This window comes from Lepus europaeus, chromosome 6 (assembly GCF_033115175.1).
Source record: "Lepus europaeus isolate LE1 chromosome 6, mLepTim1.pri, whole genome shotgun sequence".
In the NCBI taxonomy this organism is placed as follows: domain Eukaryota; kingdom Metazoa; phylum Chordata; class Mammalia; order Lagomorpha; family Leporidae; genus Lepus; species Lepus europaeus.
In genome coordinates, this window is record NC_084832.1 from 98,266,911 (window position 1) to 98,291,047 (window position 24,137).

General features: G+C 54.7%; 1 protein-coding gene across 4 annotated transcripts in view; it reads right to left on the bottom strand.

Moving 5' to 3' along the window:
• Positions 1–893: 893 nt before the first annotated feature.
• Positions 894–24,137, bottom strand: part of CLSTN3 (calsyntenin 3) — a 34,564-nt gene continuing 11,320 nt past the window's right edge. For all 4 annotated transcript variants that reach the window (XM_062194673.1, XM_062194672.1, XM_062194674.1 and 1 more), the window contains 10 exons: positions 20,748–20,910; positions 20,203–20,259; positions 19,531–19,688; positions 19,260–19,408; positions 11,914–12,140; positions 11,414–11,584; positions 9,371–9,516; positions 9,000–9,135; positions 2,103–2,305; positions 894–1,899 (listed from right to left, as the gene is read on the bottom strand). In XM_062194673.1, coding sequence (XP_062050657.1) covers positions 1,756–1,899; positions 2,103–2,305; positions 9,000–9,135; positions 9,371–9,516; positions 11,414–11,584; positions 11,914–12,140; positions 19,260–19,408; positions 19,531–19,688; positions 20,203–20,259; positions 20,748–20,910 — 1,554 coding nt within the window. In that variant the 3' untranslated portion in view covers positions 894–1,755. The remainder of the gene's footprint in view (positions 1,900–2,102; positions 2,306–8,999; positions 9,136–9,370; positions 9,517–11,413; positions 11,585–11,913; positions 12,141–19,259; positions 19,409–19,530; positions 19,689–20,202; positions 20,260–20,747; positions 20,911–24,137) is intronic.

Sequence of the window (24,137 nt, forward strand, 5' to 3'; positions counted from 1 at the left end):
GTTAAGTCTCCACTCGGGACTCCTGCCTCTCACATCAGAGTCCGCGCCGCTCCACATCTCATCCAGCTCCCTGCTCATACCCTCCCTGGGAGGCAGCAGGGTCCCTGCCACCCATGTGCGAGAGATCCTGATGGCGTACCGGCTCCCAGCTTCGACCTGGCCCAGCCCTCCCAGTGGTAGGCACTTGAGGAGTGAACCAGTGGAAGGAAGCTCTCTCCCTCATCTCTGCCTTTACAATAAAATGGAGTAAAAAGTAAATAAGCTTGACACTTCCTGGGGCGGGGGCAGCACCGGGAGGAGGATGCTCCCCTCACAGCTCACGCTTCTGAAACAACCCCTTCCACTTACTGCCCTATAACCCACAGAGCCACAGCAGACCTGGGCCACAGAACCACGGCACACAAGGCTGGGGAAGGGCGACCTGGCTGCTGGGAAAGTGTGGGGAGGGCTACGTCTCTGCAGCTACCACACGTGGACAAAGCAGAGGTCCCCCAGGCCTGAGCGCCGAGGATGCTCACGGAGGTCAGCCAGCCACGGGGCAACCTCCAGTCCTTTTGTTATGAACAGGACACTGGTAGCCCTTGGGCCCCAGGGGCAGTGCTCCAGGTCCAATGGGAGGGGCTGGCGATGACTCCCACAAAGCACTGGACGTCTGCCCAGACACCCAGAGCACTCCCTGCATTGCATATTTTTTTCACAGGGTTTCTCAAAGGAAGAAGGCAGTGGGGCCCTATGCCCCCAACTGATTGTCCCAGGGGCCTGCGGTCCTGAGGTTTACCTGGTCAGGGTACCAAAGACAACCACCCTTGTCCCCTCCCCCGAGGCCTGCCCAGAGGCCTGAATGTCCCCTGCCACCCGCACCCACTCAGGATCAGCAGGCAGGAGGCAACTCATGGAGCTTTTTTCTGGTTCTTTTATTTGAAAATCCCAGGGTGTGTCCCCTCCCCCACACACCCATCCCCCTACCTCCACCCCAGGACATGACAATGCCACACACACACGCACACACAAGGCTGTGAGCTGCACGCAGGAACACAGGAGCTGCGCTCACGACAACATTGAAAAAATATACATTATATATAATACACACGAGGCCCCTCTCCTCAGCCACCCCCACAACCCGGCCACAGCCAGGTCACAGAGGAAGGGAGGAGGCTGTAGGGGCTCAGGACTGTGAGGGCAGGACAGGAAAGAGGGCAAAAAGGGAAGGGAAGTGGGGGAGAGGAGAAGCAGGGATCCCCAGACAGAAATGGAAGTAGAGCGAGGGGGGCTCTCGGAGAAGTGAGGGAGCCCAAGGAGGCTCCGGGGGACAGGAGAGATTAGAGAAGGGGACCCAGGGGGCTTGCTGCCATCCCACCCTGGCCCCAGCCATGGCTACTGTCACCCCCAAGACCCTGCTACCCCCAAGACCGTGCGTGGCGGACCTGGGATGGGGCCAGAGACACAAGTGAGCCAAGGGGACAGCAGCCACGGCAGGGGGTCGCCGTGCAGAACAGGCCGTCAGAGGTCTCCAGCCATCTCTCCAGCGCGGCCTGCCCTGGCAGCCACAGGGGAAAGGGAGCCCAGAGGCCATGGTGGGAGGTGGGCTGGGGTGGGGTAGGCAGTGAAGGGGCCCCGAGGGGGTCTGTGCAGGCTCCAACTGCACAGCTGGCAGCCTCCGGGCCCCTCTGCTCTCAGAACGCCCAGCTCCCTTGTCCAGGGGGTCTGCCTCCCCCGGGGCATAGCTCTCTCTGTGTCTGGGGACGGGTGTGGGCCTCAGTAGCGGTGCGGGGGGCTCTCAATGATGCGTCTCTCGTCGCTGCTGGGCGAGTCGGCCGCCTCCGAGTCACTGCTGTCCTCGTCCTCCTGCTGGCCGCCCCCGGCAGCCCCTGCCACACCGGCCTGGCGACTCTGGTAGGACTGTGGCGACAGAAAGCAGGGCATCGGCGCCCGCACACCACGGCCTCTCCTTTAGGGCCACCCCGGCATGGGCCCGCAAATCCCTCCCCACCGCCCACCCCACCCCCACCCCCACCCCCAGGCTGAGCTTTCTCCTCCCTGCTCCCTGCAGCCCAGCCACGAGGCTGAGGCCAGCCTTGCTTAGATCTCTGCAGGGCGCTCACCTCCATGGGGTTCACGATGATGGTCAGGGCAGAGTCATCCCAGAAGAGGTCGGGGTCCTTGGGGTCACTGGAGGCGCCCGGGGACCCGCCGGTCCCCGACACGCGGCGGTGAAGGGAGTGGATTCGGACAAGGCCCAGGACGACCATGAGCACCAAGAAGCCGACGCACACCACGATGATGAGGGTCGCAGCGCTTGGGACCACTGTGGGGAGAGTGGGCACTGAGCAGAGCAGAGCCAGGCTCTCCCGGGGAAACTGGCACTAAGGGTGGGAGGAGGCACTCTCCTGGAGTAAGAGGGCACGGTGTCCACTGTGGCCCAGAAGAGGGCAGTGGGCCGAAAAGCTGGAAAGGAAACAGCCCACGGAGCAGGGCAGGGAGAACAGAATGACGAAGCAGGGGCCAAGCGGCAGCGGAGGGAGTCTCCCGGCCCAGAGCTGCTGCCATGGGCACAGCAGCCCATATCTCAGCCCACAGAGGGCAAGGACTGGACTTGCCGTGTCATTCAGCCTGTGCCCTCCCCAAGGACTGCTCGGGTCAGGAAAGAGGTGTTCAGGGCCCAGCGGGGGCAGGAGCAGGAGCAGGGCAGCCACCAGGGAGGAACTGCCTGGTGTTCAAGGAGACACAGACTCCAAGGCCGGCCTGGCTGCAGGAAGGAGGTGCTGGCCCTCAAGGCTGGGGCAGGCCCGAGGGGCAAGGAGCAGCCTCGGCTCACTTACCAGCTGGCCTGCTCGGTGACACCTGCCTTCTCCTGGTTGGCTTGGGGCGCCTGGGCTTCCGGGGCTTCTGCTCCTCCCAGGTCGCCCCTTGGGGTGGCTCTGCCTCCTCCCTCTGGGTCCTCCCCTGCCTCCAGTCTGGCAGCCTCACTTTCAGGCCCAGAGTCAGGGGGGCACAGGCCCCGAAACGCAGGGAGAAACGGAGGGGGGTGTGCATTCTCACACGGATCTTAGAGCTGACGGCGGCAAGGCAGATGTGCAGGCACAGGCATGTGCTCAGGAAGATCGTGCGGGCGCACAGCTGGACACAGGTGGCCACACCCCACACCTGCCCCAGGCCTCCGCCAGCCCACACAACTGCACGCACCAGCCCCCAGGCAACCTGCTCACACGGTGGTCGGAAAGGAATGCGTCTGAGGGTCTCCAGCAAGGCACAGCAGAGCCTTAGGTGCAGGCTCACCCAGCTCCCCACCAGCTGGGCAGCCCAGGCAAGGCCCTGAAGGAGGACATAAACACCGCAGACGTGGGCAGTGAGGATCGCAGAGCAAGCAGCCGTGAGCCCAGCCCTGCCCATCTGCACGCACACATACAGCACTCGGAGAGGCCAGAAGAAGCAAAGCGAGAGAGCCCACAGCCCCAGGGACAGCAGGTGACCCCATACAAGCACACCCAGGCCCAGGGCCCTCGTAGGCAGCTGGGTCACTGCACCCCACATGAGGGCACGGCCCTGCCCGTCGCTGGTATGTGCAGTGGGCAGTGCTGGTGCTAAGGCACTAGTCCATGTGAACGTGCCCCCCGCCACACACTCAGAGAGCAACACACGTACACAGTTCCAGCCCAGACCCAAATTTACCTCCAGCCTGAGACACGCATGCCAAGAGAGAGAGCAGAGAGAAGCAGACAGCACGGGAGCCCCCTGCACCCTGCTGAAGACCCCTTCTCACCAGCAGCCAGCACACTCACACTGCCGCACGTTCCAAGGCCAAGCAGGTGTGTGGAGAGTGCCCTGCCCGGGCAGGCCTGCCCACTGCACACTCCCTGAAACAGCCCTCTGATGGCTCTCTGCCAAGCTGGTTCACATCCTGACCTGACCCACAGCCCACGGGGGGCCACTAGCCAATCAGAGTGGACTCTGTGGGAGCAGGGCGGGTAGGATCCCTGGGCACTGGCTCTCAAGCCAAGATAGGCCCGGTGGCACCAGCATTTCTCAAGTGCCTGGGGATAGGAGAAGGCGGGAGAAGGGGACAGATCCCTCCCAGTCTCCGAGGCGCTGGACAAGACCCAGGGGAGGGCGACTCCCCCACTGCCTGCCCCCTCTGGCTAAGCCCAGGTTCTAGAAGCAGGCATACCCTGCCCCCCGCTCTCCAGGTACAGCGCTAAGGAGCCAGTCTCTGGTTTGTGCCTTAATGAAATGCATTTGTCCCTTTGAGCCCCTGGCCTGATGAAGGAAATTGCAGGTTGATTGCCAGGAAAAAGAAGTGGCCACAAGAAAAACGAAAGGCAGACGCCATCCGCAGACCAACAGCTCTGGCAGACTAGTTTAAGATGAGCCAGGAGGCCAAAGAGGGTTGGGAGGGTTTTTTAATTGGCGATAAATAAAAATAATCAAGAGATGAAGCAGAGCAATGGACCTGTCTGTGTTGGGCTCGGCAGTTAACTCTGGCCTAAGTGTCTTCTTCAGCCAGTGCTCAGGGGGATCTTAGCAAGTGGCCCACGAGATTGTTAGGATGCTGTCACAGGCGCTGGCCACAGCCCCACGTGGTGCCAGCAGACACCTCTGTGCTTGGTCCCAGGGCTTCTCATGAAAGACCGGCTGGCTGCTATCACAGGACTTCCATAACTGCTCTAGTTCCTTTGCTTCAGCTACCAGGAGGCTCACAGTCAAAATTCTGGCCCACCCTCAGCGCTGTGGCGTAGTGGGTAAAGCCACCATCTGTGGTGCCCGCATCCCACATGGGCGCTGGTTCCAGTCCCGGCTGCTCTCTTCCGATCCAGCTCCCTGCTAACGTGCCTGGGAAAGCAGCAGAAGATGGCCCACGTGCTTGGGCCCCTGCACCCGCATGGGAGACCCAGAAGAAGCTCCTGGCTCCTGGCTTCAGAACAGTCCAGCTCTGGCCATTGTGGCCATTTGGGGAGTGAACCAGCAAATGGGACAGAGGGACAGAGATCTCCCAACCGATGATTCACTCCCCAAATGGCTGCAACAGTCGGAGCCAAACCGATCCACATTAGCAGGGAGCTGGACTGGAAGAGGAGCATCCGGGGCTGGAACCGGCACCCACATGGGACGCCAACACTGCAGGTGGTGGTGGCTTTACCCACTACGCCACAGCGCCGGCCCCACTTTGATGTCTTTCTGCAAAGCTTCAGGTAATTGTAGGAAACAAAGTAGGGAAGCACTGGTGCCCACTGAGATCACACCATGATGCCTGCTCCCACCCCAGTCTGATTCCATTGGTGTGGGTGGCACTCAGACACCAAGAGCTGAGGAAGGCTTCCTGGTGATTGTGTCTACACCGAAGTTTGGGTTGATCAGATAAATAATATCATGGTCATCTCGTCTCTCCGTTCTCAATCTTATTCTCCCTCGACATAAACTCCCCTTGCCACCCACACACCCCCACTCCCAAATCCTTGTTCTCTGTCATACCCATCCCAAATCCCTTGCAGCCAGCCAGATCCACGACGCTCTAACACTACGCGTACCGGGAAACCCTGGCTGTCTTAACTCACACCAGTCTCTGGCTGCTGGTGCACTCGGGAGCGCAGAGCCATGAGCCCCAGACCGGCTGACGGAGACTGCGTCTCTTACTGCTTCTGTATGCTCAGAGCAGTGCAGTCCTGTGAAACCCTGCTTCTGCCACACGGCTCCGACAGGTAGGAGGCGAAAGGGCGGTTCACCTCGAGGAGCCAGTGCTCAGGTGATGTTCATCCCCAGTGCCCTCAGGAAACCCGTGGCCTTTGTGCCTACTCAAGCCCAAAGGGAGGAAGGCGTGAAGGCAGGCTGCTGCTGTCTGTTGACGTCTCGGGGGAAGCCGGGCCTCACTGCAGGGAGGCGAAGGGAGGACAGTGGGCGGTGGCAGGTGGGAGGCTTCGCAGGGGGCAGGGGGCAGCTGGACACTGAGGGGAGGAAGCTCTGGGGCAGTTAGAACAAGGACTTCATCACCTGGAGCCTCAAACCAAAAAAAAAAAAAAAAAAAAAAAAAAAAATTGGACTGAGCAGGCCCAGCAGCACCTGGGTCCACCAGGAGTCTAATCTGACTGGCAGGGGCTAGCGCTGTGGTGCAGCGGGTTAAAACCCCAGCCTGAAGTGCCAGCATCCATATGGGCACCGGTTCTAGTCCTGGCTACTGCACTTCTGATCTAGCTCTCTGCTATGGCCTTGGAAATCAGTAGAAGATGGTCCAAGTTCTTGGGTCCCTGTACCCACATGGGAGACCTGGAAGAAGCTCCTGGCTCCTGACTTCAGATCGGTTCAGCTCCAGCCATTGTGTCCATCTATGGGAGTGAACCAGTGGATGGAAGACCTCTCTCTCTCTGTCTCTTCCTCTGTCTTTCTGTAACTCTACCTAATAAATAAATAAATAAATCATTTTTTAAAATGAAGACAGACCAACTTAAGAATTTAGAAATCATCCAACATAGAGGACACAGGGGACCAACATGAGGGCGCAGGCTCCGGCATAGGCTCCCTGGATCTGAGTCCTGGCTGCAGCTCTTTCCAGCTGTGTGATCTTGGGGAGGTACTTGACCTCTCTGTGCTTCCACTCCCTTGCACTCACAGGGGCTAATTCCAAGGCATATTTCATCTGTTATGTGTAAACCCCGGGGTCGGCACCATGCCTGGCACACAAGAGCTCACGGGGTTAGTTTTTATGACCATTACTTGTGAGAACTGGGGCCATGTGTTCACAGCAGCATTTGGTGGCCATGAACTTCTTCCAAAAAAGCACTCACGGAACTCATAGGGAATTGTGACACAAGCTTTTGGCTTTTTCCAATCGTGACAAATGCACAGGCTTTGAGAGTGGGCTTGATGTTTTTGAACTTAAAATGATATCCAGAGCCAAGTCTTACAAAAGTGGATGAGGAAGTTGGGTAATACTGACCTGAGCCAAAAGGAACGTGTGTCTAAAAAGTTACAAAAATTAATGCCGCATAAGTCGGCTTTAAAAACAATTCTGTAGGGCCGGCGCCGTGGCTCACTTGGCTAATCCTCCACCTGCGGTGCCGGCACACCGGGTTCTAGTCCCAGTTGGGGTGCCGGTTCTGTCCCGGTTGCTCCTCTTCCAGTCCAGCTCTCTACTGTGGGCCGGGAGTGCAGTGGAGGATGGCCCAAGTGCTTGGGCCCTGTGCCCGCATGGGAAACCAGGAGGAAGCACCTGGCTCCTGGCTTCGGATCGATGCAGTGCGCCGGCCGTAGCGGCCATTTGGGGGGTGAACCAACAGAAGGAAGACCTTTCTCTCTCTCTCTCTCTCTCTCTCTCTCTCTCTCACTGTCTAACTCTGCCTGTCAAAAAAAAAAAAAACACCTCTGTAAAGGGAGTCCAAAAATCACCTTCAACAACATCAATATCACTTGACAGTTTTTAATAATGTGCGGGATTTGTTTTATAATGCCAAGTGTAAACAGCAGGTTCCAAAACGGTTTGATTCCAACTTTGTAAACAGAAAAAAAAAATAAGCATAGAAAAATGAGAAGAACATATACCATAGTAACTGTGCTCTCCTCTGGAATCATGGCTGAACTTCCTTCTTATACTTGCATTTTCCAATTTTGCTATAATTAAGCAATTGTCAATTGAGAAAAATTAAAATTGCAGAGCCAGCATTGTGACACAACAGGTTAAGCCGATGCCTACAACGTTAGCATCCTATATTGGAGCAATGGTTCGAGTCCCAGCTGCTCCACTTCCAACCCACCCTCCTGCTAATGTACCTGGGAAAGCAGCAGAAAATGGCCCAAGTGCGTGGGTACCTGCTGCCCACAGGGAGACCTGGGTAAAGTTCCAGCATCCCGGCTTCAGCCCGACCCAGCACTGGCTGTTGTGGCCATTTGGGGAGTGAACCAGTGGATGGAAGATCTCTCACTCTCTCTCTCTTTTTTTCTTCCTCTGTCTCTCCCTCCCTCTGTCACTCTGGCTTTCAAATAAATAAAATAAATCTTTTTTTTAATGCACTTTAAAAGCTAACTAAATAAAATGGCAGCACTGAATAAAGGAGCATGGCCAGGGGACACGGCTGCTTCGCCCTGGAGAGAACACTCTGCATACTTTGTTATAGAAATATCCTCTGCAAACGGTACATAACTACACATGTCATGGTGATACGGGCTGGGTAGCTAGCCGAGCTGGAGGTCACAAACCACAAGGCCCCGCCCCGAGTAATCCCATCCTACTTGCTTGTCAGAACACCCTCCCCCTCCCCACCCCAGGATGCCTGGGGAAGGGTCCCCATGTAAATATGCAGATTAAGCCACTGTGGAATTTTATGGTGGTATCCTAACCTCCCAGGTGACACGCATCAGCTCATAAAAGGAGGTGCTAGGAGGAGAGGACAAGAGAAGGGGCTGAGGGTGCCCCCTCCCCACTTCCTTCCCCCACCATCCCTTCTCTCTCTGGCGGACCGCACTCCAGGCTTGAACTAAGCCCACGTGTGTGTGTGTGTGTGTTTGTGTGTCTGTGCGCGCGCGCTTTCTTACCTTCTGAATAAACTTTGTCATTTTGTGTACCATATATGTGCCTATACTTAAAAACACAAGGACCTGGATTAAAATTAGAAGAGGGACTGTATCTACCCTAGAATTCTCTTACACCCCAAACAGCATCTTAGGATGGTGCTAAAATAGAGTAGGCACTTAACACATACATCATAACATCACTACAGAAGACCCTACATTCAGGGTAGATTTGATGTTGTTGGGGGGAGGGGAGACATCCTAAACCCTCCACCGCCTTTATGATCCCAGGCATAAGTGTCCCCTGCAGTGACATCAGGGAAAGTGAATTTTCCAGAGGAATAAAGACAGTGATCCACAGCTGTCAAGCAAAGCAGGTTCCCACTGCTCCCCTCTCTCCTCCCCTCCTGGGGTGGGGGCGGAGCGAGCAGAGGAGGGGAGGACCTGCACCCAGGCCCCTCACCTGCCACCCTCCCTTCCTGTCTGGCCCGCCCAGCCTTACTTACTGGAGTTCCGGTGGGAGCTGGCCAGGCTGTGTCCAGCCATCTCAGGGGGAGGCTGGTGACCACGGTGCAGGAACTGCTGGGAGCTGAGCACGTGGCTGGGGTGGGCCACACGGTTCATGCTGTGCAGGACGTTGACCTGGGCAGAGGGAGGGCTCGGTGGACACATCCTCCTCTCCCCCGGCCCTGCCTCACCCCTCTGGAGCCCGCTCCTCCTGTAACTCCTGCCCGCATGGCCTCCTGTCCTCCCCCTAGTGCCGGGTCTCGGGGTCGTCCATCTGCCCAGCAGCTATCAGGGTGAGTCCCCCAGCCCCTGGCCCCCGGCCCCTCTCCGAGGACGGGTAACCACAGAAGGAGAGAGGCTGTCCGGGTACCTCCACGATGAACTCATTGCTGGAGTAGCGGCCGTTCATCTCAGAGCAGGAAAGCCGGAACTTCCTGGCGTAGAGGGCAGCTCCGTGTCGCAGCTGGTACCGGGCCTGCCGCAGGATCTCCTCGTACACAGTGATGCTCTCCACCCCTGGGGAAGGGGAGGCGGCTCAGCGCAGGGACCCTCTCTCCCCGGCTCCCCCAGCCAACCAAGCCGTAAAATGGGACAGCCCCTTCCCGCAGTGGGGACGTGATCCGAGCTCCCTGCAAGGCCCGCTGCTCGCTGATGGACTGGGATGGAGGGTGAGCTTGTGTTTCCTGCTCAGCTTTGCAGCTTGTAGGCAGAAATGGAAAGAAAGACATTGTGCCAGACTGGAGGGAGGCAGCGGGGTGGGGAGCTAGAGCTCTGGTGAGGCCCTGGCAGGGGCTGGAGGTAGGGAACACTCACACCCATCTCTTCCCATTTCCCCTCCCCGAGGACGCCTTCCTCTGGGAGCCACCCAACCCTCACTCTCTACTCTGCACTGAGACATGAGCACTGGAGGCAGGCGCTTGGCACCATGGTTAAGATGCTGCCCAGGACACCTGCATCCCACATCAGAGTGCCTGGTTCAAGTCCTGGCTCCTCTTCTAAGTCCAGTTTCCTCCTAATGTGGACCCTGGGAGGTAGCAGGCGATGCTCAGGAAGGTGGGTCCCTCCCCCAGGAAAAGATGGCCCAAGTCTTAAGCCCCTGCACCCATGTGGGAGACCCAGATAGAATTCTAGGCTTTGGCTTCAGCCTGTCCCAGCCCTAGCTCTTACAGCCATTTGGGGAATAAATCAGAGGATGGAAGATAGCTCTCTTTGTATCTCCATCTGTCTCTCCCTCTCTCTCGTCTCTCTGCCATTCAAATAAATAAACCTTAAAAAAAAAAAGATAATGGCTTTTCAAATAGCTCACAAGGAGCAGGCATTTGGTGTGGAGGTTAAATCACCACTTGGGACACAGGAATCCTTTATCAGAGTGCCTGGCTCAAGTCCCAGCTACTCGGCTTCCAATCCAGCTTCCTGCTCTTGCACACTCTGGGAAGCAGGAGCGTGTGGGTCCCTGCCACACACACTTGGGAGACCCAGACTGAGTTCTAGGCTCCTGGCTCCAGCCTGGCCCAGTCCTGGCTGTTGTGGGCCAGAGGATAGAAGATCTCTGTTTCTCTCTCTCTTTCTTCCCCTGTGTCTCTATCTTTTGAATAATATAAAATAAACCAATGAATCAATTTGAATAAATATTCCTTAAGAGAGGAGGGGTATAAACTTTTTCTTTCCAAGTTGAATCCCTAACAATATTTTTAAATAACTTGTATTCCTAAAAGGGAGGATCAAAAAACCTGCAAGAAGCATTGTAAGTACCACAGGCACACTGTGGGGCAGTGGGTAAAGCAGCTGCCTGCGTCGCCGGCATCCCATACGGGTGCTGGCTCGTGTCCCGACTATTGCCCTCTTGATCCAGCTCCCTGATATTGGCCTGGGAAAAGCAGTGGAGGCTGGCCCAGGAGCTTGGGCTCCAGCCAGCCACCCTCATGGGAGACCCTGAAGAAGCTCCTGGCTCCTGGCTTCAGCCTGGCCCTGCCCTGGCTATTGGGACCATTTGGGGAGTGAACCAGCAGATGGGAGCTCTCTCCCTCTGTCTCTCTCTCTCTCTCTGCCTTCCAAATAAAGAAAGATTTAAAAGGAGAGAGACATGAGCATGTCCCTTAACGCTGTGTTGTCTGCCTGAGACGAGTGAGATGTAAGACGGAGATGACGCGTAGCAAGAAGACACTTGAGCCGAGGGACAAGAGGGATGAGAAGGGAAACGGAAGGCAGCCAGCAGCGGAGGAGAGCCAGGCTCTGAAGGGAGAGGGAGGAGAGAAACCTTTGGAGCCTCAACCCCAGCAGGCAATCTGCAAGCTGGGAAGGTACAAGATGTGCTTGGCCACACCCCTGGGCCTGCAAGTTCTGAGTTCTGCGGAGCTTAATCAGGGGAGGGGCACACACGAGAAAGGAAGACAGGCTCTCCGGCGACACGGACCCGCGATGGTGAGGTAGGCAGACGTGTTGGTGAGCTCCAGCCCTCGCTGCTGCAAGGATGCCACGTCCAAGAGCAGGCTTTCGCGCTCGGGGTCCAGGTCATCCCCCACCAGGGAAACTTCACAGCCGTCCAGGTTGTGCACGATCTCGTCCGACATCCGCGTGTCTGTCACTGGGGTCGGGAGAGAGTCAGGGTCTGGGTCAGAGCTGGGCCCACCGAGACCCAGCCGCCACCTCCTGGCCACTTTTCCTCCCCTCCTAGGCTCATTCCTTCAGGGAGGTTGGCAGCATTTGCAAGCACATCATTGCGTGATTGGTTCCTTTCACACACAGACCTCCCACTGGCTCTCCTGCTGAGGGGTAGCTGGTTCCAGCCCTGCACACACAGAGTGCGGCCAGTCTCCACCACCAGCCCCAGCTGTTCTCCCTCGTTCTGGTTCCAGACCTTGGCCCCTTCTTCGGATGACGTCACGCCCTGGAGTCATCCTCACTCACCCTTACCTGTGCCCTGCCAACTTTCATCCTTTTTGGCCTCCACCTGGTGAGAAATGGAGCAAGTGATTTGAAGATCGGGGAACAAAGGGACCCCCTCGGGTCCCTCGAAGTCCGCAGCTGGGCGAGCGAAGTGAGTGGTGCCACTCAGCAGGATCTGGGGGGCGTCAGGCTGCAGAACCACCACGTAGCCCTCCACCTCGGGGATGGACACGCAAGATTCTTCACTGAAGCACCTAGGAAGGAAGGCGGAGGCAGCTGGTAACGCCCTCCCTTAAACCCGCCTTCTGCTTTCATCCCTGTGGCCTCCGCCTCCACGTCCCTGTAAGGGACGGTGAGGGAAGGAAAGGCGGGTAGTATCTGTGCCCCCCCTTCCCTGGGGTAATGCCACTGCAGGACAAGGTCAGGAAGAGAAGGCCAGGCAACCCCAACCTGCAGGGGTGGACCCAGCATCAAAGCCCACCCCAGGACTACGGAACATGTATCAAATTCTATTTGCACGAGAAATTAAGCACTGAACTGGCAGAAACAAATATATACACCCAGGTTTTTAAAAAATGAGTTCAGGGGGCCAGCGCTGCGGTGTAGTGGGTAAAGCCGCCGCCTGCAGTGCCAGCATCCCATATGGGCACCCATTTGAGTCCCAGCTGCTCCACTTCCAGTCCAGCTCTCTGCTGTGGCCTGGGAGGGCAGTAAAAGATGGCCCAAATCCTTGGGCCCTGCACCCACATGGGAGACCTGGAAGAAGTTCCTGGCTCCTGGCTTTGGATCGGCTCAGCTCCAGCCGTTGTGGCCAACTGGGGAGTAAACCAGCAGATGGAAGACCTCTCTCTCTCTCTCTTTCTCTCTGCCTTGTCCTTCTTTCTCTATGTCACTTTGAATTTCAAATAAATAACTCTTTTTTAAAAATGAGTTCAGTATAATATCTGGCAGACATAGCTCCCAAAATATGCAACCATAAAAGCAGGTGGGATGGGAGAGCTCTTGGAAGATGTGCTTCCTCGTCTTCGGTGTTGTCTTCTATTCCCTTGCGTATCAGAGAAACACGCTCGGGTAGTTGAGATAATCAGACCACCTTGGACCTAGATCCACTGTCCCGGGGGACCTGACTGAGCTGGTGCCAGGACAAACCCTCCCCAGAGGACACAGCCAAGCCAAGCCAACCACCAGCACATGTGTTCAGGAGTTGCACTCCCAGGGTCACTTCTAGTCCTATCCTTTGCCAATACCAACACCTCTCGGTCACATGGCACTTGCTGGTACAAAGTATTTTGCCCAGGTCATCTCATTACAACCATATGTCCAAGTCCCAGAGGAGGAAGAAGAGACCAGATCAAGCATTTGGGCCACAAAAGGACGACACATCAGGGTCTAGGCTTCAGCCCACTCTTACTGCAAGTCCCCTGAGCTTGTCTCTAAACCATAGCCACCGTTTGAAGCCCGGTTTACATCAGAAAAACCTACTTATATGGAAGGCAACCCCCTGCTATGGTTTGAATGTGTCCCCCAAAAAGCAAATGCTGAAAATTGAATCTCCAAGGCAACAGTGCCTAATGGGAGATGTTTAGGTCGTGAGGGCTCCCCCTTCAGAAACGGTGATTATAAAGGGATTGTGGCTTTCCCTCTCTCTGCCTATTTGCCGTGAGGGGATGTAGTAGCAAGGGCACTTGCCACATGCTGGCCCTCAGTCTTGGACTTCCCACCCTGCAGAACTCTAAGAAGTAAGTCTCTGCCCTTGATAAATTAATCCAGCCTCAGGTGCTCTGTTGCAGCAGCACAAAACAAACAGGGCAGAACACTGGAACCACAGCAGTGGGGACACCACCATAAGAGAAACCTACACACACGGAAGCAGCTTTGCAACTGGAAGGGGCAGAGGCTGGAGCAGGACTGAGGCGCAGGCCCTGAACAGGGCATCGAGGGCCATTCTGGGGAGGCTTCAGAAGAGGAGGGGGCCGCAGGAAAGTACGGAACTTCTCAGAAACTGCTCAGTGCTCAGGAGCCGACTATGCGTAGAAACACAGATCGTCGGGACATGCGCTGTGGTGCAGTGGATTAAGCTGCTGCCTGCAAAGCCAGCATCCCATATGATCGCAGGTTCAAGCCCGGCTGCCCCACCTCCGATCCAGCTCCCTGCTAATGCACCTGGGAAAGTTCCTGGCTCCTGGCTCCAGCCTGGCCCAACCCTGATCCACCATTGCAGCTATCTGGAGACTGAACCAGCAAATGGAAGATCTCTCTACTCCCCTACTTTGTTTCTCTCCCCCTACCCCATAACTCTATATGACTTATATAACTCCATAATTTATATAAATTTTTATATAACTCTAATTTATATTACTATATAAATAAAATATAAATTTTATGCATAATTTACATAAATTATTTAATTTATATAGAATATAAGTTAAATAAATATTTTTTAAAAGAAAAAAAAGTGAGCCGGCGCCGTGGCTCACTAGGCTAATCCTCCGCCTTGCGGCGCCGGCACACCGGGTTCTAGTCCCGGTCGGGGCACTGATCCTGTCCCGGTTGCCCCTCTTCCAGGCCAGCTCTCTGCTGTGGCCAGGGAGTGCAGTGGAGGATGGCCCAAGTTCTTGGGCCCTGCACCCCATGGGAGACCAGGAGAAGCCCCTGGCTCCTGCCATCAGAACAGCGCGGTGCGCCGGCCGCAGCGCGCTACCGCGGCGGCCATTGGAGGGTGAACCAACGGCAAAAGGAAGACCTTTCTCTCTGTCTCTCTCTCTCACTATCCACTCTGCCTGTCAAAAAAAAAAAAAAATTAAAAAAAAAAAAGTGGGTGGTAAAATGCCAGTTTGATGAGGTCAAAGACAAAAATGAGCAGTACTTTATTGGAAACTGGTAGAATGGCCAACCTTGTTATAAACTGGCAAAGAACGTGGCTGAAACACGTCCATGCCAAAAGGCTTTGTGGCAGGAAGAAGTTAAGAGCAATGAACTAGAATATCTGGCAGAAGAAATTCCTAAGCAAACTGTTGAGGGAACTAAGAGGCTGTGAATCACATACAGCAGAGTAAAAGAAAAAATTGATTTAAAGATGAAATTTATAATTAAGAGGAAAACACAGCTTAGGGATTCAAAGGAGTCTCACTCAGCCTGGCCCAGAAAAAGAACGAAAAAGCTTGCAGAAGTGTGGCCAAGCACCCTCTGCTGGAGGGACTGGTAGAAGGAATGCAGTGCTATCTACTCTGAGACAATGGAGAATGTTTGCAGAGCCCCAGAGAGCTTTGAGGAGCCCCAAGAGAGCAGCCCAGGACACCCAGAAAAGCCAGCATTCCCCACTGGCCTGCCTCGGGTGTCTGCTCTGCACATTCCGGGCAGCACCCGTTGGCCAGGACTCAAATGAGCGCAGGTGTGACTTGGGTCACGGCTCCAAAGGGCACACGCGGGAAGCCCTGGTGGCATGCACACATTGCTGATTCTGCAGGTGCGCATGCAAGAGCTGGGGAAGCTTGGCTCTCCGCACCTGTATTTCAAAGGATTTCAAAGACAGCCTGGGTCAGAGTCACCACCTAGGGCCTCACCCCTAGGGCAATGCTGAGTGGCATTGTGGGTTCAGAGTCTTCTACCACAGGGAGTTCCCAAAAGGCCAATGCCTAGTGGAGCTGTAGGAGTGAGGGACCCAGAACTGCGGTGCCAGCAGTGTGCAGCACCAGCCTGGGGTGGGACTGTAGGTGTGAGATTCCAACCTGTGAGAGCTGCTTCCAGGGCAGAACCCAGCAAAGCTCTGGGGGCGAGGCTGCCCCAGTGCATCCAGGAGGTAAGCAAAGATTATTCTGGAGTCTCTCGATGTAACGGTGTTTGTCCCGTTGGCTTTGGGGCTTACTTGGGACCAGTGACCCTTCTTCCATTCTTCTGGCTCTCCTTTGGAATGGGAATGCCTACTCATGCATGTCCTACCACTGTATCTTTGAAATAATGTGTTTAGTTTCATAGGCTCACCCCTGGAGGCACATTTGATTCAAGACGAAGTGTTCTGCAAGTCTCATTCATACCTGATTTAAATGAGAATTCTCAGGAGGTGCTGGATGGAGTTACAACTTTGGAATCACCAGGAGGGGGTGAATGAAGAACAAAATTTGGGGGGGCCAGGAATGGAATCTTATAATTTAAACGTATCCCCCCAAAATGCAAGTGTTAAAGACATAAATCCCCAACACAACAGCGTCGGGAGATGGGGCTTAATGAGAGGTGCTGTGGTCACAAGGCTCCATCTTCACGAACGGATGAATGCTGATTATAAAAGGACTTGAGGCCAGAAGTTCAAACCCTTGCTCTTCCGCACCCCCCATGCCACCTCCGCCCTGCCCTTCTGCCATGGGAGGTGTAGTAAAAGGGGCCATTGCCAGAGACCACCCTCTGGATCCCAGCCCCCAGAATTATAAAAATAAAATCTCTATAAAGTAGCCAGTCTCTAGTGCACAAAACAGACCAAGATACCCCCTGAACAAGCAGTGTTCCCAGGGGTTAGTAATTCCAGGGCAGGGACTCTGTTCCATATGCTTGTGCTAACTGTGAAATGATTTTGCTAGAACTCCATTGCTGTTACTGAGCATGTCCAGTTGGACTGCTGGGGCCAAACGGAGAAGGCAGCAGGTGTGAAAGCGCAGAGCCCTCTAGTTACCAATGTCCACGACTTGCTAAGGTCCTGTGGCACACAGAGTGGAGCCTGTGACAATCTGCTCTGCCATCCAGACACAGCTACGTTCTCAAGGCTCTTGAGAAACAGCCCCAGCTGACCCAGGAGTACAGGCTCCAGATGACCCACAGCACTGAGTGATGCTATGCTGTGCCACTGCTCTGGGTGACCCACAGGGGAACCAGAGGCTATCCCTGACCCGAAAGCATTAAGGAGCTGATAGGCATCTAAACCCTAAAACAAGGACGAGAACGGTTATCACAACAGAAGCGAAGCCAACAAAGAGTCCAGAGAGGGAGAGGTTACTTCTGGCTAGGATAGGAGCAAGTAAGATAATCAGAATCATCAGGAAAAGGAGCAATCGAGCTAGCTCTGTAGGGGTGGGGCTTCGCCTTGGCGGAGGTTGACTCTACAGTGAGTGGGAAAGGCAGACAGTGGGAGGGCCGTGGAAGCCGGGATCAGAGTGCAGTCTTAGTTACGCCACGGGCAAGAGCAAGTCACTGTTGTCTTTCTCATCAGGGAAGTGTGGTGAGGAGAACTCTGATGTAAGAGTTCTCACCTGGCCTCAGGTGCAAGGTCAAAGTTAGAAGACCAGAATTGGGTCAGCTAGCTAGGAGGCTAAGCCAACATAGACTGGGGGCAAAGTGATCAGAGCTTGGGCTCAGAGGGCTAAAGAAATGGAAAAAGAGAAGACAGATGCCAGACCCCAGATAGGGGTGGAGTCTGGGCAATGGGGCAACCAACGGGGCAAGGGGGTACAGACAGGGAGGGATCAAAGATGACTCAGAGGTTTCAAGCCCGGGTGACTCCAAAGACAGAGATGCATTACAGACAAAGGGTTCAGGGGAAGGGCTGGTATGGGCGTTGGTTCTTTCACACCGACTGTTTCAGCGTTAGCACTTTGGGTTGAGGTGCTGGCAGAATGTGCAGCTACTGGAAGCAGGTGTAAATTCAAGAGCCATGGAAAGACAACAAAGCTGGAGCAAAAGATGCGGTGTTCACCCATTCAGGGGTTAACGCCACGAGTAGACGGGCTTTCCAAGAAAGACTGAAAAATAACATGGTGCAAACCCAGATTGTATACATTGAACGAAGACTTGCATAGATCTGGCTTTCAATGGACAGATGTCCAAGAACTGAAAATTGGAAGGCAGGGAAGCCACACAGACAAGGCACGGACATGCATCCGAGAAAGGGAGGCGCTGTGAGGTATCTGTCTCTGTTGTGTACACGCACGCACACACACGTGCACATACCTGCACGCACACACACCCCTCCATATCTCTCCTATTACTTCGGGGAAGTAATGGAGTACCACCAAGCACATGGTAGCCCCAGAAACGGAGAAATTAGAGCTCTTTCTGAACCTCACAAAGAAAACATCGAGGCCCCTTCTCTCCACTAAAGCACCAACGGCAGGTTCCAAGGCCCCTTGGTCTCTGGGAGATTGAGCCCTTCGTGACAGGTGGCAGCCATTAACAAGCAGAGTACGTGGGGCACACAGCCCTCATCTGCGCCTACCTGACCTCATCTGCTGTGACCCGCAGCTCCACATTGCAGCCCCATTCCCCCATTAGAGCCTCTGGCCCTGCTTGCCACAGCCCTAATCGTGAGGCCTGAATAATTACGCTCAGTCCCCATATAAGACTCAGAGCTCTCTCCCTCCCAGGACAGGGACAAGTCAGAGACATGTATCTTCATATTACTTAGGGAGAAACTGAGGCAGAGGAGGGGAGAACATGGGAATCCTGACTCCTAAATCATGTGACCCACCCATCAGCTGGCAGTAGCTCCTAAAACCCGCCCATAATTGGGGGTGACAGTGCCTTTGTACGGGAGTCAGCATTCCAGAATAGGCACGCTGATAGGCATTTGATCCGGATTATGTCCTCCGTTCTCACTATAATTCCATGAGATTCTGCTATTCCTCCTGCTTCGTGGCATTTGCCCAATACACCCTGATCCTTAACTATTATGCTTTCATTACACCAAATAATATTTTTAAATACCTAATATGTATTTAAACCTTGAAATAATCTACAAGTTTTCTTTTAAAGAATTCAAAATCTGGAGCCAGTGCTGTGGCATAGTGCGCTAAGCCTCAGCCTGTGGTACCCGCATCCCATATGGATGCCGGTTCACATCCTGGCTGCTCCTCTTCCAATCCAGCTCTGTTATAGCCTGGGAAAGCAGTAGAAGATGGCCCAGGTGCTTGGGCCCCTGCATCTGCATTTTAGACCCGGAAGAAGCTCCTGGCTTCGGATCGGCCCAGCTCTGGCCATTGTGGCCATTTGGGGAGTGAACCAGCGGATGGAAGACCTTTCTCTGTCTCTCCCTCCCTCTCTCTCTATAACTCTGCCTCTCAAATAAACAAATAAATCTTAAAAAAAAAAAAAAAAAAAGACTGTCATGCCCTCTGGCTCCCAGTCCTCTCTGTCCCACTGTGCCTACCAGCTCAGGGGCATGGGGAGGCTCAAACCCCCAAGTCCCCAAGTCCCGGAAGTGCAGCTTAGTGGGGAGAGTAAGGATTGGTGCAGGGAAATCTGCGTCTAGTCCAGGCTCTTCCACCATCATTACTATGGGACCTACAGCAAGCAGGGGCCCAGAGAGGGCCACAGAAGGCGAGGTCGTGGTCCCAGCCCTAGGCAGTCGCTCGGTGGGCTCTCTCTGATCTGCCCGCCCACCCGGCACTCACTTGACGGCAGTGGTGAGGCGCAGGGGCCTGACGCCGGGCGTGGCAAAGCGCAGAGTGTTCATGTAAGCCACATGCTGCAGGGCGTGGTTGAAGGTCTCCACATCATCCCCCTCCAGGGTGAGCAGGGACTGCGAGGGGTTCACGTGGACCTGGGCCCCAGACACAGACACAGCTAAGAGCAGGCAGGAGAGGGCGGGAGCCGAGGGGGGGTGGGGGCGGGGAGGGGCATGGGGCATGCGGGGAAGGAGAGGGCCGGAGGAAGAGGCTATACCTTCATGCCTTTGCCCAGGCTCTCGAAATCCCTATAGTCCAGCCCCTCCCGACATGCATAGAGGCACTCGATGACCTCGCGGCTCTCCAGGCGCCCTGAGCGCACGCTGAACCCAGCCAGGTAGCCATGGAAGTAGTGGTGGATCGGCAAGGGGTCTCCTAGGGTGGAACACAGGGGCAGGGTGGGCAGTGAGAGGAGAGGAGAAAGCAGGAGACTGCAGGGAGAAGGCGAAAAGGAGAAACACAGAAACAAAAAGGAGAAGGAGGGAGGGGAGAGAGCGAGAGAAGCAAGGGCAGGGTGGGAGAGGGGAAAGAGAGGAGCCCCAGGACCCGGAATAAAGCTAGGGGGAGAAGAGAATGAAACAGCTGGGAGGAGAGCGAGAGAGGGAGGAAGGAAGGAGGCGAAACCAGGAGGAGAGAGCGCTGTCCGCGGTGCCGTGCAGGAGGCCGGGATGGATGTGTGCCCGCTGCACCAGCGCCCCAGCTTCCGTCCTGCAGGCCTGTCCCGACCACCGCCGCCTCTGCGTGCGGAGAGCCAGCGAGCCACCCCTTCACCGCCCGGGCACACCGCTGGCCCCTGGAGGCCGACGGCGCAGGATCAGGGTGGGCAAGAGAGCGCGGGGTCGAGTCAACTGCGGAACTCCGCGGCCTCCGATGCCGGTGCGCAAGGTACCTTGGGTGCTCTCCGTGCTGTTGTCGCCTCCCTTTGCCTTCTCTTTGTACTTCTCTTCTGCAGACCAAAAGCAAAAAACGGCAGTGAGGTCAGAGCTGCGGGGACACAGAGATGGAGAGGAACGAGAAGTCTTCCCGCGGTGAGGGGAGTCGGCCCTTGCCCACGTGGGAGGCGCCACCTCCAGGCTGAGTTCCAACCGTTCCCTCCACCTCTGCCACAGACCAAGCCCTAACTAGGTAGCGGGGATCCACACTCTTGAAGAAAAAAATGCAAGAAATGGCTTAAACCTCAGAAGGTTGATGACGTGTGGAAGGGTCACTGTCCAACAGGGGACTGGGCTGTGGCGCTCACTGCCACTTCGATGGAGCCACAGGGCACCTGGCTCAGGGGACACCTGAGAAGGAAACTCTGCCCAGGCAGAGTGGCCTGTGGGGGGGTGACCTCTGGGGAGGTATTTCAGGGTCACCCCACCCAGCCGCCAACAGCTGCCCACCTCCTTTGGCCAGTCCTAGTGGCCAGGTCCTAAGAACCTGAGAGGGGCTCACCTGTCCAGCAGGCCCCGATCATGAGAGCAGGTTCCCGCCGGGGTGGGTGGATGAGGCCGTTGTCATGGATGAGGGCGGGGTCGAAGGAGATGCCATCAGTGTAGAGTGTGACCGTGGGAAACTCGAGGTTCAGCGCATAGTGGTGCCATTCGTCATCACAGACCTGCGGGCAGGGCAAAGCAGCCACTTCTTCCCCGGCCCCTCACACGCCCAGCTCTGGAGCAGGGCTCCCCTGTGAACTGCTGTCAGCTCAAAGAGTGACACCCGTGTCCAAAATCTGTCAGGCACCAGCCTAGTACCCAGTCCATCATTCACGTAAATCTCTACACCATAAATGCTCTTAAGAGAACTAAAACTGATGTAGGGGCCAGCATGTGGCACAGTGGGTTAAGCAGCCGCTTGGGACAGCAGCAACTCCTATCAAAGTGCCAGTTTGAGTTCCGGCTGTTCTGCTTCCACTCCAGCTCCCTGCTAATGTGCCAGGGAAAGCAACAAAATGATGGCCTAAGAGCTTGGACCCCTGCCACTCATTTGAGAGACTTGGAAGGAGTTCCTGGCTCCTGATTTCAGCCTGGCACAGGCCAGGCTGTTGCAGTCATTTGGGAAGTGAACTAGTAGATGGAATATTTCTCTCCCCCACCCAATGCTTTGCCTTTCAAATAAATAAATCTTTTAGAAAAAAATTATGGGGACCGGAGTTGTGGCACAGCAGGTAAAGCCACTGTCTGCCATGCCAGCATCCCATAGGGGTGCCAGTTCATGTCCTAGCTGCTCCACTCTTGACCTGGTTCCCTGCTAATGGCCTGGGAAAAGCAGCAGAAGATGGTTCAAATGCCTGGGCCCCTGCCACCCATGTCGGAGACCTGAATGAAGCTCTTGGCTCCCAGCTTCAGCCTGGCTCAGCCCTGGCCATTGTAGCCACTTGGAGAATGAACCAGCAGTTGGAAGATGTCTCTCTGTCTTTCCCTCTCTCTAACTCTTTCAAATAAATAAAACAAACCTTTAAAAATAAATAAATAAAGGGGCTGGCACTGTAGTGCAGTGGATTAAGCACTGGCATCCCGTATGGGCATTGGTTCCAGTCCCAGCTGCTCCACTTCCAATTCAGCTCCCTACTAATTGGCCTGAGAAAGCAACAGAAGATGGCCTAAGTACTTGGGCCCTTGCGCCTATCTGGGAGTCCTAGATGAAGCTCCTGACTCCTGGCTCCTGCCTGGTGCAGTTCTGACTGTTGTGGCCATTTGGGGAGTGAACCATCACATGGAAGACCTCTCTCTCTCTCACTCTCTCTCTCCCTCTCTCTCCCTCTCTCTCCCTCTCTCTCTTTTTCCTCTCTGCTTCTCCCTCTCTGTAATTCTGCCTTTCAAATAAATAAATCTTAAAAATAAATTAAAATAATTTTAAAATTATCTATAAACATATATGGTACTGGAACCTCTAGAGTAGCTTATTTTATTTTATTTTATTTCCATTTTATTTATTTTTATTTATTTATTTATTTTTGACAGGCAGAGTGGACAGTGAGAGACAGAAAGAAAGGTCTTCCTTTTGCCGTTGGTTCACCCTCCAATGGCCGCCGCGGCTGGCGCACTGCGGCCGGCGCACCGAGCTGATCCGATGGCAGGAGCCAGGTGCCTATCCTGGTCTCCCATGGGGTGCAGGGCCCAAGCACTTGGGCCATCCTCCACTGCACTCCCGGGCCATAGCAGAGAGCTGGCCTGGAAGAGGGGCAACCGGGATAGAATCCAGTGCCCTGACCGGGACTAGAACCCGGTGTGCCGGCGCCACAAGGCAGAGGATTAACCTAGTGAGCCACCGCACCGGCCTTATTTCCATTTTATTTTAAAGGCAGAAAGACAAAGAGAAAGCTGTGTTGTTTTCCAGCGAGGTTTGGAACCACGGGTCAAAGGATGGGCAGGGACTACTGTCCAAGCAATGGTCAAGTTTTATCAGTTTACAAGGGGTTTCATGCTCACACAATCACAGCAGGCTTCTTCACCCAGGGGGCTAGTACAAGGAAATATGTTTTCTATCAAAGGAGATTATATTCATGTCTCGTATAATCTGAAGGAACAATCCGTATTAAAAAGATGGCCAAAATATTTGCCTTCAAGGACAGATATAGCCTGCAGCTGCAGGAGAAAAGGGGGCTGCAGTATCTGGCCAAGGGACATTCTCAGACTAGCACATGGTGCAGGGTGACTTCTGCCCCACTCCCTAAAGTGCTCCTCAGACTTCCCACGTACATCTCAGGTTCGACCTAGCCCAGTCTCCACAGAAAGTTACCACCTGCTGGTTGACTCCTCAAATTCTCCCAACAGCCAGGGCTGGGCCAGGTCAAAGTTAGGAGCTTAGATCTCAATCAAGTCTCCTACATGGGTTCAGTACTTGAGCCATCACTTGCTGCCTCCCAGTATGTACATTAGCAGGAAGCTGGAATCAAAATTGAAGCCAGGACTGGAACCCAGGAACACCGCTATGGGATGCAAGTGTCCCAAGCAACAACTTGACTACTGCACCAAATGCTCTCCCCTGGGTTAAATTTTTTTAAACAGAGAGAAAAGAGGGCAGGTGCCTTGGCACAACAGGTTAAGTCACTGTGCTTGGGACTTCCACACTTAGGATTTCCATATCCCATACCCAGTTCTGGATACTCCACTTCTGATCCAACATCCTGCTCACACATTGGGAAGGCAGGAAATGATGCTTCAAGTACTCTGATCTCTGTCACCCACGTGGGAGACCCTGATGGGAGTTCCTGGCTCCTCCCCAGCTGTTGTGGGCATTTGGGAGTATGAACCAACAGATGGAAGATTTCTCTCTGTTTATTGGAAAGTCAGGATGAGAGAGACTGAGGGAGAGACGGAAAGAGAGATCTTCCATCCACTGGTTCACTCAAGTGGCGGCAACAGCCAGGGCTGGGTCAGGTCACAGCCAGGAGGGATGAGTTTCATCTGGATCTCCCACGTGTGTGGCAGGAGCCCAAACACCTGGGACATCTTCTGCTGCTTTCCCAGGCCATTAGCAGGAAGCTGGATCAGAAGTGGAGCAGCTGGGACACAAATGGCACCCATATAGGATACTGGCATCAGAGGTGGCAGCTTTGCCTGCCATACCACAATGATAGCCCCAAATAAATCAATCTGAGAGAGAGAGAGAGAGAGAGAGATGAAATAAACAAGGGGATAAAAGATGCCTGGTTGGATTTGGTGTTAGTAGTAATTTGAACCCTATTCCCTTTTAATCCAGAAGTACTTTCTGTAGTTGACAACCTTGGAAGAAAAGAACAAGAAAACCAGGGCATAGAATGGCCCCGGACTGAAAGCAGAGAATGAAAGAGGGGGCACAGGGCAGCGCAGATGGTGCCAGCCCCAGTCCTGGGACCCTCCT